Here is a 15,977-nt window from a genome sequence, read left to right as displayed (position 1 = left end):
CTGCCATTTATTGCTCTCCCTTGATTTATACAAGTAACTCGGCCGCATCCTTCTTTGTATTTCCATTTAACTATTTATCAAGTTAATGTGTTAAATGTGTGTTGTTTGGTTCCTTTTTGGTATTTTGTTCTTCCGTCTCTCTCTCTCTCTCTCTCTCTCTCTCTCTCTCATCTGTTTCTCTTTCTCAGCAGTTTTTATGTATTGCGCCCCCAGGTTCATGTAACCTTTGACCTTAGTTGCCATAGCAGCATAGAGCATGCAGTACAGAAAACGCATGCATTAACAAAAATACACCGTCCATCTGTTCCCAAATGAGTTCAAACGCCAGTGGATGCAGCCTCACAGTGGTTACTCCACATATTCAACTGACTCCTTTTTAACCTCCAACAGTGAAATCTCGCTTTGTGTCAGTACCAGTGCACTGAGTCATTTCGACTGAACATCACTGAATCTTAATAGAGGAATCGGCTTCAGGATGCATTTCACTCGTCCTGATTGAAGCCAGTCTGACAGAGACCAGAGGCAGGGTTCCAAATTCCCACCAGCCTCCAACCAAATGTTGGTCAATTTTTGGCTGTGCCTGTTCCATCTGTCATATATCCTGCTGCTTTTGTTGTCAACATTCAATTCTTTTTCTTTTCACCATCTCTTTGCCACATTTTTCTTGCAATTTAAAGTTTTACAAATCCATATTTTTATATCAGCAGTAGGATATACATAGGATGATATTTACCATGTATAGTGGCACTTTCAGATTTACGGACATTTTATAGTTTCGGTTCACTGTGGCCAACAAGCTTCTGTTTGCTTCCTGTAAATGTTGGATTGTCGAATAAATTTCAAATGAATCGTCCTCTTTCTGGATGTGTGAATGTTCACCTTATCAAAATATGTCAAAGTTGCTTTGTATTTACAACTGCAGCATCCCCTCTGGCACTCATAAGGCCCAAATCCCTCCGTCAACAGTCCCCTTAAATTCATGCTGACTACAATTGCCGACAATCATAGACATGAGTCCCCTCTCTCCAATATGTCTTACTTTCATGAAGATCCATTCATTATTCTCTGGGAAATTGAAAAATGGCAACAAATCCACCTCTTTGTCCAGAACTGCTCCACAGTTGTCCAGGTCCCATCCTTCCACTTATGTTCAGTTCAGTCATATTTAAATGTAATTCCGCTGGCAAACTGACAGGGGTGAAAACATAACCTCCTCAGTGGACGTAATGTAATACAAATGAATAAATCCCATGAGATTTCAGTGACCGAAGGAGTCGCATTTTGAGTGGGAAATGTGCAAACAAAATTTCATATCTATTCCTGCTCAGACGTTAAATGTGGATTGTAGCCTCGAAATAAGAAAAATAAATCTGATCCTTACTTTCTTACCATCATCTGCTTTTCATTCCAGTTTTGTTCTATTTTCTTGTGATTAATTAGCTGTGAAAAGATTTAATATGAGAACTAGACGGATAGTCTGACATGTTGTGGAGCAGCACACCATAGTGTTAAAGTTGAGGATACACAAACAGTGTTGTGATTAATGTCCGTGTGTGTGTGTTTCGGGGGGGTGTTTTTGGCAAGTGGGAGTGTTGATATTTTTGGAGACTGGAGACAACCACGATCGGCAGGAAGGAGGAAGTGTTCACTGAGATAGGAAGCTGCTATTTCTGACTGCTCGTGGCTGGTGTGAAGAGTCTGATCCATGAGAGTGGTTTTGTGCTGACATAGAAATCAGAGATGAAAAGATCAGGCGATGTTATTGTATGTGTGTTTTATAGGCTGTGCTGTGTCTGTGTGTGTGTGTCTTTGTGTGTTACTCCGCTCTCCATACATGGTGCTATAGACTGTGCTGCACATTTCCACTGCAGTCCGCCAGCTTAGCTCTAACTCCGATGACCTCATTGTGTATTACGAGCATCCACTCGTTCCTCTCTCCCTCCGTCTCATCCATCTCTCCCACTTATCTCTTTGTCCCTCACTTTTGATCCATCTTTCCTTACTCCTCCCTGCCGCCTCCGTCCCTCTGTTTTTTTTTTATTGATGATTGCTGACACAGTAGATATTACACGATGCCATTAAGGCTCCTTGTCAGCTGACCCAGCGCTGAACTGCCTATCATCTTACCGATATCCTTGTTGCTGCTATTAATAATCCAGAGGCCAGCGCAGGATTTCCTGTAGCATCTTTGCTAATCCTGTGCTACCTCTGGTACATTTCCTCTAGTGTCCACTTCCCTTGTGCGGCATTTGATAAAACCAGCACCTGTGCCGACGGAGACTTCCCAAGTTGTTTTCTGTTGTCACCCAATGATGCCTCTTGGTGCAGGGTATTGTGAAGCAGGGTCAGTGTAGCAGTTGCTGTTTATGACATCTACAGTGGGGGGGGGGGTTCTTTTAAATCACACATCTGGTTGTAAAGAAACCTTCAAACCTTTCAGCCCAAGATTTGAAATAATATTGATGTTTGGGTCGGCCTTGCTAACCTTGCCTGGGCTCTTCACCTACATTCTTTACACCGCTCGTGCCTGTAATCTGCAAAACCTTCTGGCTCGGGCGTGTTCAGACAGAAACTTGCGGGCCCAGCGTTACTCCAGTGTGGATACCAGGGATGTAACTGGATGACAAGATTGGGCAGATGGCACAGTCTGCTCAAGGCTGGGTATTAACCCCAGCAGTGCTCTCCACCCAAGGGGTCAAAAGTCAGAAGATGTGTTGCCTCTCGACAATGACAGACAACCTTTGACTGACACTCCTGAAACCTACTTTGTTGATCTACCTTTTTATATCAACACTTTTTAGTGAAATGAAATGAACCAAGGAGCACTGTAACTAAATATTTAGATGTAATTGATGCCTGATGCAAAAACATTCTTAATGTTTGTAATGTTCCTCATTATGTTTTTTGTTCTTTCTTGACTTATTCTCTTAAAGCCCTTGTCTTCCATCTTTCCGTGGATAACAGCAGCCGCACTGGCAAAGACAGAGATAATCGCGTTAAGTAGTGGGGGATTAGGACTGTAAGTACTGTATGTGCACTGCTGCTAGTTCTTTGTTCTGTTCTACCAGCGTGAACCGAAACGTTTTGTGTGATTTTCCATTCGTTCTTTTTTCTAAGAGAGACAGATGCAAGCATCAGAAATTCCTCAGATTCTTCCGAAAATGCAATGTCATGTCAAATCCATGAACAGATCCAATACCACTTCTTTTAAGTATGTTCGTTTCACCCAGATAAAACTGCAGTTCTCTTTTTATTGAAATCATGTCTTCTCTGCAGCTTTCATTTACAGTATGCAACACTACAGTTTTGACCTATTTAAAGGAAGTAATTGTGTGTATTTTAGGATTTTGCCTAAGCCAGGCCAACAACACAACACTGATGGTAATTTATCACTTTATACAGAGATAGTAGCATTAGGCTGTTGAAATATAATAAAAGTTGCATATTTTCTAAATGCCCTGATATCAGATTTCTCGGTATCGACTTATAAACAAAGTGCAGATATCAGAAAGGAAAAATGCCCTTTTGATATTTTTTCAACTCTGCTCTCTTCCGCCTGCCCCAGGCTTATCTTCCATTAAAGCACCATGATGGGATGTCTGTGGATAGTGTCTGGACCCGGTGAATATCCATCTGCAGCTCTGCCTCCTCTAACTCCCGCCTCACTACTTTAGCAACATCTATCACAGGTGTGAAAGAGAGAGAGATAACGGATGGGTCAGGGGGGAAAAGGAGAAAGAGAACGTGGACAGATGGAGAAGCTGTTGGTCAAAGTGAAAGGAAAGAAGGATGATGTTCACCTTAGGGGAGAGAACGATGATGAATGAGAGGGAATCTGAATGAATGAGTCAGGCCTGCCCCTTTCAAAATCTTGCAGCACACACTTCATGTATTCAGCGTTTCTGACGGAGGAGAGAGGACAGAGTCTCAGACTGATGAAGACTGTTACTGTCTCTCACCTGACAGATTTGTGCGCCGGCCTGCAGGCGTGTCTGGACTTTCACGCACCAAAAAAACGCACACAACTTTTATCCTACATCAGTTCACATACAGTCAAAAGCTTCTTGTTGTCACAGAGCCGCGTCGCTGTCAGTGTGAAGGAAGAGCTGCTATGGCTGACGTGTCACATGCCACGCCTCTCGTTCTGCAACGCTGACATGTTATCTAAAATCACACGTTGCGACATTATGCGGACATGACTGGTTCAGTGTGAACAAGCACAATGGAGGGTCTTCTTTATGGCAAAAGGGAAGGATCTCTGGGACCTGTGGGCCACATGTGCACCCCATACACAGAGGTCACTGAATTGAGCTCAACTGGTATTTTATTTAGTTCCAGTGCTTACATCAAGTAGTTCTAAATGTTTATAAAGCACTTTTGGTTTGGATTATTTTCCTGGAGTCCATCGTTGTGGTCTTTCAGAGGAACTCGAGGGATAAAACGCACAAGATTTAAATCTCTCTATCCCTCTCACTATCTGTTGCTCTATCTACAAATCACTCTCTCTCTCTATTTCTCTCTATTCATGTCTCTATTCATACATTTCACTATATGGATGTGAAGTTTACAAATCAGTTTATTTTTCTCTTCAACTCTAATTGTATAATCACAGTCCTCATAGTAGTGCTTCAGAGTACAGCACCTAATCCCTGTGTGGGAGTTTGTTCCTGTACTTATATATGTCTGGGAGGACCATTTTAAGGATAGACATTATAGAGTCAGGACATTTTCGGAAAGTGAGGACATTTTGACCGGCCCTCACTTTTTCAATGGGCTGTTTGAGGATCATAACTAGGTTAGGGTTAGGCTTTTAGTTTGGATGGTTACGTTTAGAGTTGGGGCTTGGGGTTAGCGGCTAGGGAATGTGTTATGTCGTACAAACGCGTGTGTGTTTACACTCACACAGACAAAGTGCTACTGTAGGACAGCTGTTTTTCCCGGTAATGAGACTGAACCATGGTGGGTTGGATGGATGGATGTTTAGACTGTCTGTGTCCCTCCATGTCCACTAGCCATTTACATTGTCTCTCAACCCTGAACACTCTCTCTCCTCCTCTCTGGTCGAGCATTCTGAGCTGTCATGTGTTTGAAATCCTGCAGGTGCTGCCCCCCCCCCCCACGTTTTTTCCAGAAAAAAGGAGAGGCCTCAGTGAGAGACACGGAGACAACCACTGTGATCCTCGGGTGCTTTTTTCACATTCCTCACTCTTTCGTTTGCTAATTATCTCTATTTCAGTTTTCTCTCCATTTACCACATCCACTCTTCTTTCTTCAGACTCTATTCTCCAACACTTTCACATTGAGCCGCCTCGAGCTTTGGTGAATTGCTTTGAGACACTTTGCTGCGTGACTGCTGCAGGGCTTCAACCTGTGGGAACTTCTCTGCTGTGATTGGACAGTTTTTTCAGCCTCAGCCATCTCCCTCATGATCCTGCTCTGTCCCACTTCCCCCCCCCCCCCAGTGTAATGGATGTCAGAAGCAACACTGAGATTTGGAGGAGGCACGGGCTAAAAAATGTGAACATGCCCTTACTTGGCTAAAGCTCCATCTCAGAACACACTTCTCTGGTGCACTCTCCCCCACCGCCACCATCACCACCAGCTGGGCCGTATAGACTTGCACTGGCCCCTTGTGTTTACCAGAGAGCATTACACGGCGTGTGTTCGGACAGAAGGTGCAGTGAATCTGCTTTCTGGCTCTCAGGAAGACAGAAGTTCCAAATGTGATTATTTATATCTTTAATAGGCCTCAATTCAAAATACTTTATACTTGGTTTGAACTAGTCAGAATTAAATTACAGATATCTGAACCTGGACTTTAAGATAGTGATGATTCAACGGAATCGTAGAGATCTATAATGAAAACCCACACGCATGTGATAGCAATAATAGTTCATACAAGTCAAAATGTAAATACAGATGTCATAAATGTGGCGACGCCAGCGAGCTAGTTCTTGCTTGTAACGGGGGTTTACAAGTATTTGTAATCACTCCCATCATTCCTGTGTAATCATATGGAGGAGTGATTAAGTTGGAGCCTAGAGAACAAACACTAAATCTGCTCTAATAAATATATAACATGATCGAACGTGATTTGTCTGACTGAAATGAGTTCTGACGAGTCAAAAAAGAATGATGATTGATATCTTACATAAAATTCTAAATATTCACAACTAAAGTCATAATTATGTTGCAGATATCTGCAATTCATGTGTTGCTTTTTCTAATTAACTGCTGGAAAGTATAAAATGTCGTTTTTTTTTCTTCTTTTTATCCGATTGAATAATCAATGAATCATAAAGATAATGAACAGATTAATTGATAATGAACTTAGCAGGTAGTTGCAGCCCTATTTGTAAGCACGATTATGCAAAAGCTACAGGAGGGATTATCATAAAGAGGGAGAATCCCAAAAAATTCCATGTGGATCCAAACCGGGGCGAAACCACCATTTTTTTTGCTCTTTCATTAAAGTTGTGAGATAGGACATTTTTTTGGACAATTTCACTGATGGATCGTGATCCAATCAGGCACCTTTAGGGAACTGATATCTATGAGAGCGTTTTATTAGGTGCATCTTGTTGGCCTTGGCGGAGCTGTGTGCTTTTGTTTGGTTGGTTTTAGCTTTGATTTGACAGCGACAGGATGCAAGTACCCTGCCATGAAAGGTTTTATTGTACAGGACTTCAAGGTTCGGTTGGAGTTTTGCCCGATGTGTGTCCAAATGGGAATTGCATCCTGGATATTCGTTCTCTCAGGAACCTCTCAGATTCTGAAGTGCTCATCAGCATTACGCCAATTTTCCAATCTCCACTGCGTCCTTCTGCCGTGCCCAAAAAAAATAAAAAGTGTTGCATTGCACAGAGGGTTCACATTCGCAAAGTGAATCTGTGTCTTGTTTGACTTCACTTTTTCCTTCTTTCAGTCCACCACTTCCTGTCTGTAGCAGCCGCTTCCTGTCCCTTCTGCTCTACATCCCCCAACAAGGTTACCGCCAGTTGATAACCTCACTTCCCATTTGTTGCTGCATTTGTGTGCGCTTGCAGATCGTGTTGCGTACAGAACGTGTTTGCTAATTCTGACAAAGAGGCGTTTGTAAGACGGTTAGAGTCTGTTACACCGGTGACACAGTGACAGCACCAGTGACATGGAAATAACTGCACACAGACATGTGGAGGCTCTTGTTCCGAACCAAAACGCGCACGCACGAGGCAAGTGGCTGCTTTCTCATGCGGACCGATGGTGACGAGTGGACATTTTTTTGTGCGCTGATGGATGTGATTGGGCCTGGGGACTTTCCTAAAAAACCAGGCGGGTGTGTGTGTGTGTGTGTGTGTGTGTGTGTGTCTGTGTGTGTGTGGAGAGGGGGCTTCATCTGCGAGGGTGGACGTGAAGCTGAGCTCTCATCTTCTCGGCTGTGAAGTGACAGGAACGTGCTGGTACACTGAAACTCCAACTTCTGTCCTTTCAATCTACAAGTGCGACAGATTTTGAAGTCGTCGCTAATGGAGGTGCAAGTGCTCAGGCCATTTATGTCACGCCAAATAGTCAATCATATCAACTTAACATGCTGAGGCCATTGAATTATAAAGCAAGGCAGTGACTCCATTCAGTTTGACACAGTCTAGAGCGATGTGCTGTACAAGCTAATAACTGGACACTTTAAATTCTAGATATTTCCTATGTGTGTGTGATAAGTCGTCAGAATCTCTAGCAGCAGTTACGCCGGGAACCTCAGTTCCCCGCTGCTGCCGCGTTGGAGTCGCCGAGCAGGAAGGAAGTGAGATTGGCTTGATAAAAGAGGAAGTGAGAAGTAGGAGGGAAGAGGTGTTTTTTAGATACTAGTGTGAATCGTGCCCCTTACGACGTGTGTGTGTGTGTGTGTGTGTACGTGAGTGAGAATGTGTGTGTGTGTGTGTGTGAGGTGCACCTGCAAGGATACTTGTACATTTGTGTTGAGGAAAAACTGATGTTTTCTCTGGAACGTCTCCATTCTAACACAACCCCTGCTCCCATCCTATAGAAAGAGTCTCGTATTACCTGGATTGAGAAGGATTATGCCAGTATTAGACACCAGGTAAGCCACGACCATGTGCAGCTGCTTTATTTCAGGCCAATGTGCAGCTCCTCCCTGCCCAGAAAAACACACTCTAGCTTTCTGTTGCTTACATGAGCAATGTCTGCACTCTATGCACTTCAGCCTAATGCACTTTTTTCCTTTTCGCCCCTTGGAAATTCAATTCTGCCATCGCAAAACTGTTACAATCAACGTTGTCTGTGCATTGAACGTCTGGACGTCTGCTGGAAGCTTGAAGGTGACACTGTTTGGTAAAGAAAGGTGGGCTCGTGCTCTGTATTTATTTGGTTATTCAATGGCCTATTCTCTCTTGTTAAAAAACGGTGTTTGTAAAGAGCAATAAAGTGAGAGATGGAGGAAAGCAAAAGAGTGAGAGGGCTCTCCAGGACCGGTGAGGAGTGTTTTAAGAGGCAGGATGGACCAGAATAGACTGTTTTTGAGAGGGAATCGAGAGGGATGTGCCTCACCAGAGGCAGGAAAATCTCCATCATCCGCCGGCCAATGGAGTCGTCTTTAACCGTGTTGACACAGCGAGGGGACACCTCATCCCCCCCTTCCACGCCTCCTCCTCCTTTCAGCCTCTTACTCTGATGAATTGTGGGTAAAGGGCAGTGACACAGAGTTGGGTTTTGGAGGCGAGGCAGTTCTTGATGACACAGAAACACATGATGTGATGATGATGTGTTATCTCCACTCATGGGAGCAGAGACAACTTCAAATTCTAGAACTCTATTGTCATTGTGCGAGCACGGCCAAATTATGTCTTCCACGATATGCAAATATGATGAAGATAAGTATGATAATTGGTATAGATAATATGACATAATCAATTTCAACCGATCTTTACCTCTGGTTATGTTTTCACCACTTTCTGGTTGTAAGTGTGTAAGCAAGATTATGCAAAAACTACTTGACAGATTTCCACGAACATTTTGGAAGGTTGCATTATGGGTCAGTGAAGCTCGATTGAATTTAAGGGGACTGTTGGGCCGACGTTAAGTTCATTTCTAGTCCTCTGTTTTGTTGTTATAGTTTCTCTCTCTCTCTCTCTCTCTCTCTCTCTCTCTCTCTCTCTCTCTCTCACTCTCACTCTCTCTCTCCCTGCTGCAGATGTGTGTTTGTGTGTGGGCCTTGTTGGGTGTGCGACTGTGAGAATAAGCGCAGGCTCTTCCTTCCTGCATGCTTTGGTTCCAGTTCACTACAGATGCACTCAGTCAGAGAGGGCAAACCAGGCTCATCCGACAAACAGAGAGATAGAGAGAGCGAGAGACAGACGGAGGACAGGAGGGATAGTGGGAGATAAAGTGAAGATGAAGAGTTAATAAAGGGATATCGCAGGAGACCCCTGGACCTGCAGAGAGAATAGAGAAAGGTCACAGGCTGAGGGATTCCTCCTTATTTACCTGCGGTCCACAGAACTAACCCTAACATGAGTGTAAAGTGAGCTCCTGGCGAGATGAGGTGAGGTTTCGGTTGATTTATATGCGAGGGACGCTGTTTGCCTTGGACACGGTGAGGATGATAAAACAGTCTGGGAAACCCTGAGATGGAGAAGGACAAGAGGAAGTTCAACCTGTTCAACCTGCTGACCCTCTACCTGTCCAAAAGGAACAAGGCTCTGACCAGCAGCCCTTCTCACTCCACGTCAACAGCAGCAACCGGCATCAGCACCGACACTTTACCTGCACCGGGGAACCTCTGGACGGTAAAGTGACACTCTGTCAGGCTGTCGTCTCCAGAGAGCCGTTTATTATCCTTTTTTAAAGCACGGTAATTTGTAAAGGTAGAGGCCGGGAAGTGGGATTTATTAAAGCTGCAAAGTGCAGAAAAAACTGTTACTGTTCTTTTTGTGGTTGTTAAAGAAAAAAATAAGCTGCTGCAGCTGAACGCCTCTGAGCTCAACCCGCTCTGGTTTCCTGTTGTCAAATAGTGGTCTGTAGTGTTGGTTGCTGACAGTTTGTTGTCAAAACTTTTTATCGTGTCATCATCGGTGAATCGGTCTTTCAAATTACACGGCTCCATCTTTTTTATTACATCGCGATTCATCTGATGATTTATTTTTCTTAATTCTACAAACTCTGTGTAATGCCCTGCCCTTTTTTTAAATGTTCTGCAACTTCACATCTGTGATGCCTTCCCTTGATAAATGCTGTGAGTGACCATTGACTATCACATTATCCATCAAGGCAGCATTTCTATTCAACACTGTTTTAACATAACATTTTAAAGTCTTCTTTAATCTTTTCTCAGCTGCTATTAACCTTTTTCCTGAGCAATGGCCTTGCTATTATAAAACCACACACGAATGTCTGCAAAGGAAAAACTCAAGGGTGTTTCTCCTCTAGCCACACTGTTAAAATTGAATATGCTGTCCGCAGGGTAAGAATAATGTTGTGCCAGGATTATGAATGCTGAGAACTGTGTCTCAAGAAAGTGACTCAACGTTGTTATTGACGTTGTTGTTGTTGTTGTTGATGAGGTTTGCTGCTGATGTTTTGCTGCGTTTCGGTTGGGTGTGGCTGATGACTTGTGAGTCTCAGATCAGCTGCTCCACCCCAGTGCAAGAACCTGAAAAGTTCCCACGAGGTTGGCTCTAAACAGCCTGTGTCCGCAAACGCAAACATTAACCACTGGAGGCCTTTTGCATTGCTCCTTTTTATAGAGTTCAGCATTTATATACTTCTATTTTATTGTGCAGTCAAATTTATTTCCAGTAAGCTCTTTAGAAGAAAAGTCACACTTTACCCACGGGGTGCATTCAACACATCACCGTGCTTCCTCTTTCTGACGCGTTTTATTTTGATAAACCACTATTTACAGCTCCTCCACACACACTGACAAACACATACAGTATCTTAGTCATTAGATCTGTGGTCGCTGACTGTTTTATGTTCCGACTGTTCTTGTTCACTCTTCACTCTTCAGGAAGATGGAGACATCAAGGAGATCAACATCACGCATGTGGTCAAAGAGGGATCGGAGAAGGCCGACGCCTCTCAGTTTGAACTGCTCAAAGTGCTGGGACAGGGGTCTTTTGGCAAGGTAACACACAAGCATTCATTATCTTGTACTTATTTATTTACTATTAACTGTAACGTCTCCTTAGTTTTTATATACGTGTATAAAAATGACCATTCAAGTGATCCTGTCCTGCTCTTTCTGCGGCTCCCTTTGTTTTCTCGGCCTCTTAATCCTGAATGTGATATAACCGGGGCGGGGGTTTGTTTTTTGGTGCATGCTGCAGGTGTTCCTGGTGCGAAAGGTGACCCCTCCAGATGACAACCAGCTCTATGCCATGAAGGTCCTGAAGAAGGCCACACTCAAAGGTACTGCAGCGTGGGAGGCGACTGAATGGTGTCATGTCGAGGGGGCAGTATGCAATGCTGGGGGGGGGGGGCAGTATGAGATGCTGGCTTAGTAGTCACGACATTACCCAGAAGGGGGATTTTCCTGACGTCAGCTCACGACCCTTGTAAACCAGTCTGAACCCGTCATCGTGTGCAGAAGGTGGATGGGAAACATCTCCGTTTAGAGGGGAGCAGATGAAATAACAAACATTTCATTATAATTGCTCTGATTAAAGCCCCTTGTGTGTCTTTTATTTTGTGTTGCGAGACAATTGAATGTCAAAAAAAGGATTCTGAACCAAATAATTCACAGGTTGTAGGTTTGTCAGTGTCACAATTTGCTAATTTCTCATTCTTAAATCTTCGCGATTACAATTTTTTGGGATTTGGGTCAGTTGAAAGAAATTGCGATGCGCATTTAAAACAAATTTCTGATATCGTGATCTCATAAATAGATGGATACGTAGTCCAGATAATCATTAGTTAGAGTTGTGCATTTATTTCATCTGTAGATCTGCATTCAATCGTCTCTGAGATGGGGCGATCTCAGAAAGCTCTTTCTTTTTGCTGGTGCGTTCACTGATTGTTCTTCTTCTGGAGACGATACCCTCAGTTTCACATTGGAGGGTGTGTGCTTTTCCTGTAACTCAAACACTCAGTTCTTTGTCGTGTAGCGTATGTTGTAGACCACCACAGCTCGGTGTGACCGCTTCACCTTTGCACAGAGGCGTGGTCTCAGTCGTCTTCCTGAGAAACATGAGGATTTGTTCACATAGTTCAACCAAATGTATGTGGTTAGTTTCAGTTGAGCGTATTTACACATTTTATTTGCATCATCTCTCAAGCTCAGTTTTGGTTGATGTGAACATTCAGTTTATTGTGTTGAATCCACTTTATTCAACATTTAGCTAGAGCACAGTGTGATGAATACAATAATTTGCTGGGACAATGCAAAGATGACTCACACAGCAATGAATCACTTGTACTTTTACTTCATTGAAAAATGCTCGACTAACTCTTTGAATTAAAAAAATCCATTTATTCCAAAATGACAACAAGAGCCGTACTGATTTACTGGTATGAAAACTTTGCTTAATTAAAGTTCTTATATTTGGTTGTATTTGTGATTTCTTTTCATTTATAATAAACTTTGTAACTTTATTTAAGTTGATAGACATGAGTAGGTTTAACACGGAGTGTATTTTATTCAAAATCATCAGTTGGGCTCTTATGACAACAATGACCAGAGGATCGTTATGCTCTCTTTTTTAAATAATAAAGTTTGTGTTAAATGTGAACCCGCCCTCACTAAAACCACACACACACTAAGCAGTATTCTTATCCCTCAGTGAGAGACCGAGTGAGGACCAAGATGGAGAGAGACATTCTGGCAGACGTCAACCATCCGTTTGTCGTCAAACTGCACTATGGTGAGTCGGCCTGAAGGTTCTTTTATCTCAAACATTTTGACGGTTCTACTGATTCTGTTTTGTCACGTTTCCTGATTTACAGTCGAATCAAATCTGAATGAGACTTTTTTTATATTTGCAGCATTCCAAACTGAAGGAAAGTTGTACTTGATCCTGGACTTCCTCAGAGGAGGAGACCTCTTCACGAGACTCTCTAAAGAGGTGAGAGAGATTTAGATCGTGATGTTTTTACAGGCTTTTTTATTTTTCTGCGGGCATTGAACTCACTTGATAATAAACATGTGAATATTCCCGCATTCTCTCACTCTTGTGCTTTTATTCTTTGTCCTTGTTTCGTGCCCGCGCGGCTCCCAGGTGATGTTCACAGAGGAGGATGTGAAGTTTTATCTGGCAGAGCTGGCCTTAGGACTGGACCATCTCCACAGCCTGGGCATCATTTACAGAGACCTGAAGCCTGAGAAGTAAGAACAAAGTAGACAAACTGGAAACACAGAAATGAACACACACATACAAGTGGATGCATATTTCTCTAGTCTCTTGTACGCCTGTGAAAGTCGATGTGGTGCAGTGGTGCTAAATTAAGCGGCAATCTTGTAATATGACCTACCAGTGCTAAGCAAATGTAGTGAAACCTGTGTCAGCCGCCATCGTCACTGTTCCTGGTGCATGTTCACTACACAAAGTAACCGTGGGCGTGCACGGTCAGCTGTGACACCATCCTGCTGTGTTTTACATGTGCACACGGATTCACAGAAAGATTTAGCTTATCTGCTCTTTGGAAGGTTTTTGTAAAAAATCTCTATTTTAGTGATTTAAAATGCTGATTGGGCGTCATTTATAGAGTCAAATGTCCGGACACTACATCCACATCTATTCAACTCAAGTCAAATACATTCTATAATCCTTGTGGAAAATCTTTTTTATTTGGATTAATCTAATAAATTAATCCAATAACCTGGACAAATCGTGATGAGGTTTTTATTCAGTGTTTCAATTTGTATCAAAATTATATTTCTTGTTATTCTACTCTAAATCCACCTGGTGGCTTTTGAAATTAGCATTTTGAACATATGGAATTATCATTCCTCCCTAACATGCATTATGAATGCAAACCTACCTCATTAAACACTTGTGAAGCCCTTTAATGATTTGGACCTTGCGTTGTTTACCTCAGCTTGTTGTCTTCTTCTCTACATTTTAATTGCTGTTCTTTATGGCACATTAGATCCGCCAGCTGCGGATATTCACTCCCCAACCTCTGCAGCTTGTAGCCTGTATGCACACCCTCATGTCTGCAATAGAACAGGATAAAAACGCAGTTATCTAACAGTTCTCTACAGTAAGACTCATCACATCACACTGGGTTATCGGATTGATACGGACATCTTTTTGGCTCTTCATGATCTGGATCTCTGATCTTTAGATTCCTGATTTACTCCTGCGCAGCTTTCAATCTAGGGCCGTCTGCTGGGTAGTCTGCTGTCATTTTCTGATTCTAGGCTGAAACTAAAGGGGCGACAGAGCACTTGCCATCAGGGCCTGAGGGCTCTGGAATGAACTGCCTGAGGAAATAAGGCTGTCTGAGACAGTGTCTTCTTTTTCATAAGCCATATTCCTTCATTTACCTGGTTATTATCTCTCTTTACCTATAATATCATGATTACCATTATTTATTTACATCTTTCTATATTTATTGTTTTCTTTTCTTTTTGTGCAGAACTTTGTACTTTATGTTGAAAAGTGCACTATATATTAAGTTGGTGTTTATAACATTTTGTCCATGATTACATTAAAACGAGGCTGGATGAATTTAGACTAAATTGATACCAGTGTCTGCAGCGTGTCATTTCACAAGAAGAGAAACTTTCACAGCTTCTCAGATATTCATTTTCTAACATTTAACAATATTTTCTTCTAGTATTCTCCTGGATGAGGAGGGACATATCAAACTCACAGGTGAGTCTCCTCCCACACTCACACACACACATACACACTGACACACGCGCGCACACACACACACACACTCTCTACCTCCCTGGTCCGACTCGTTGACCTCCATTACTCACAGTGTGCTGGCAGCTTTATCACAGTGACTCATGATTCCTGCACATGGGCCTTTATACCCGAGTTAATTATTACACGTTATCTCACTCTCGACCATAATCGCAGCCGTTTATTTATCTGCCATTGATCCAAAGGTGAACTTGGGCGGTTTTAGAGGAGCAATACAACAAGGTTCAGAAGAAAAGTAGAAAGTGTTGTCGGAAGAAAGATCCTCCTGCTTTTACATTGAAGATTACATTTTCAGTTTATTGGTAGTTAAAATATTGTTGGGGGGAAAGTGATGTTAAATCAGACACAAAAGAAAGCTATAGCATATTCAGAATGGCTAAAGAACTTAATTTCTTTAGCTCTAAATCCCAACATACACTATCTCAAGGTATCTCACTTTAGAGATTAAGGTCTGGACTGTACAGTACAATATTATCGAGAAACCCAGTTCCCACACGACTGTGGAGAAAAACACTTTTCAAGGGGAGAAGCCACGAGCAAAACCAGACCCATGATGGGCGGATATCTGCCACAACCGGTTGGAATGAGAGGAGCGAGATGGGGGAGAGAGGAGAGAGACACGGGGGAGAGAGGAGAGACACAGGAGGAGAGAGACACGGGGAGAGAGTAGAGAGTGACACAGGGGAGAGAGTAGAGAGTGACACAGGGGAGAGAGGAGAGAGACACAGGGGAGAGAGGAGAGAGACACGGGGGAGAGAGGAGAGAGACACGGGGGAGAGAGGAGAGAGACACGGGGGAGAGAGGAGAGAGACACGGGGGAGAGAGGAGAGAGACACAGGGGAGAGAGGAGAGAGAAGAGAGACAGGGGGAGAGAGAGGAGAGACACAGGGGAGAGAGAAGAGAGACACAGGGGAAGAGAGAGGAGAGACACAGGGGAGAGAGGAGAGACACGGGGGAGAGAGGAGAGACAGGCAGAGACGGGGGACGGAGAGGAGAGAGAGAGACAGGGGGAGAGAGACAGGGGGAGAGAGGAGAGAGACAGGGGAGAGAGGAGAGACACGGGGGAGAGAGGAGAGCTGGGCTGAAAGGGGGATGTAAGAAGAGAGAAAG

At 43.3% G+C, this 15,977-nt stretch overlaps 1 protein-coding gene across 3 annotated transcripts in view; it reads left to right on the top strand.

Moving 5' to 3' along the window:
* Positions 1–15,977, top strand: part of rps6ka1 (ribosomal protein S6 kinase a, polypeptide 1) — a 48,066-nt gene that overhangs the window by 25,362 nt on the left and 6,727 nt on the right. Inside the window, exons 1-7 of one of the 3 annotated variants that reach the window (XM_062398138.1) lie at positions 8,058–8,077; positions 11,003–11,119; positions 11,322–11,403; positions 12,774–12,854; positions 12,976–13,055; positions 13,209–13,315; positions 14,773–14,810. In XM_062398138.1, coding sequence (XP_062254122.1) covers positions 11,373–11,403; positions 12,774–12,854; positions 12,976–13,055; positions 13,209–13,315; positions 14,773–14,810 — 337 coding nt within the window. In that variant the 5' untranslated portion in view covers positions 8,058–8,077; positions 11,003–11,119; positions 11,322–11,372. Of the gene's footprint in view, positions 1–8,057; positions 8,078–9,271; positions 9,783–11,002; positions 11,120–11,321; positions 11,404–12,773; positions 12,855–12,975; positions 13,056–13,208; positions 13,316–14,772; positions 14,811–15,977 lie in introns of those variants that run through there. The other 2 variants (XM_062398135.1, XM_062398137.1) reach the window with 2 other exon arrangements.

The sequence above is a fragment of the Platichthys flesus genome, chromosome 10 (assembly GCF_949316205.1).
Source record: "Platichthys flesus chromosome 10, fPlaFle2.1, whole genome shotgun sequence".
Taxonomy (NCBI): Eukaryota; Metazoa; Chordata; class Actinopteri; order Pleuronectiformes; family Pleuronectidae; genus Platichthys; species Platichthys flesus.
The sequence above is the reverse complement of the archived record's forward strand: the minus strand, read 5'-3'. Positions and strand labels throughout refer to the sequence as shown.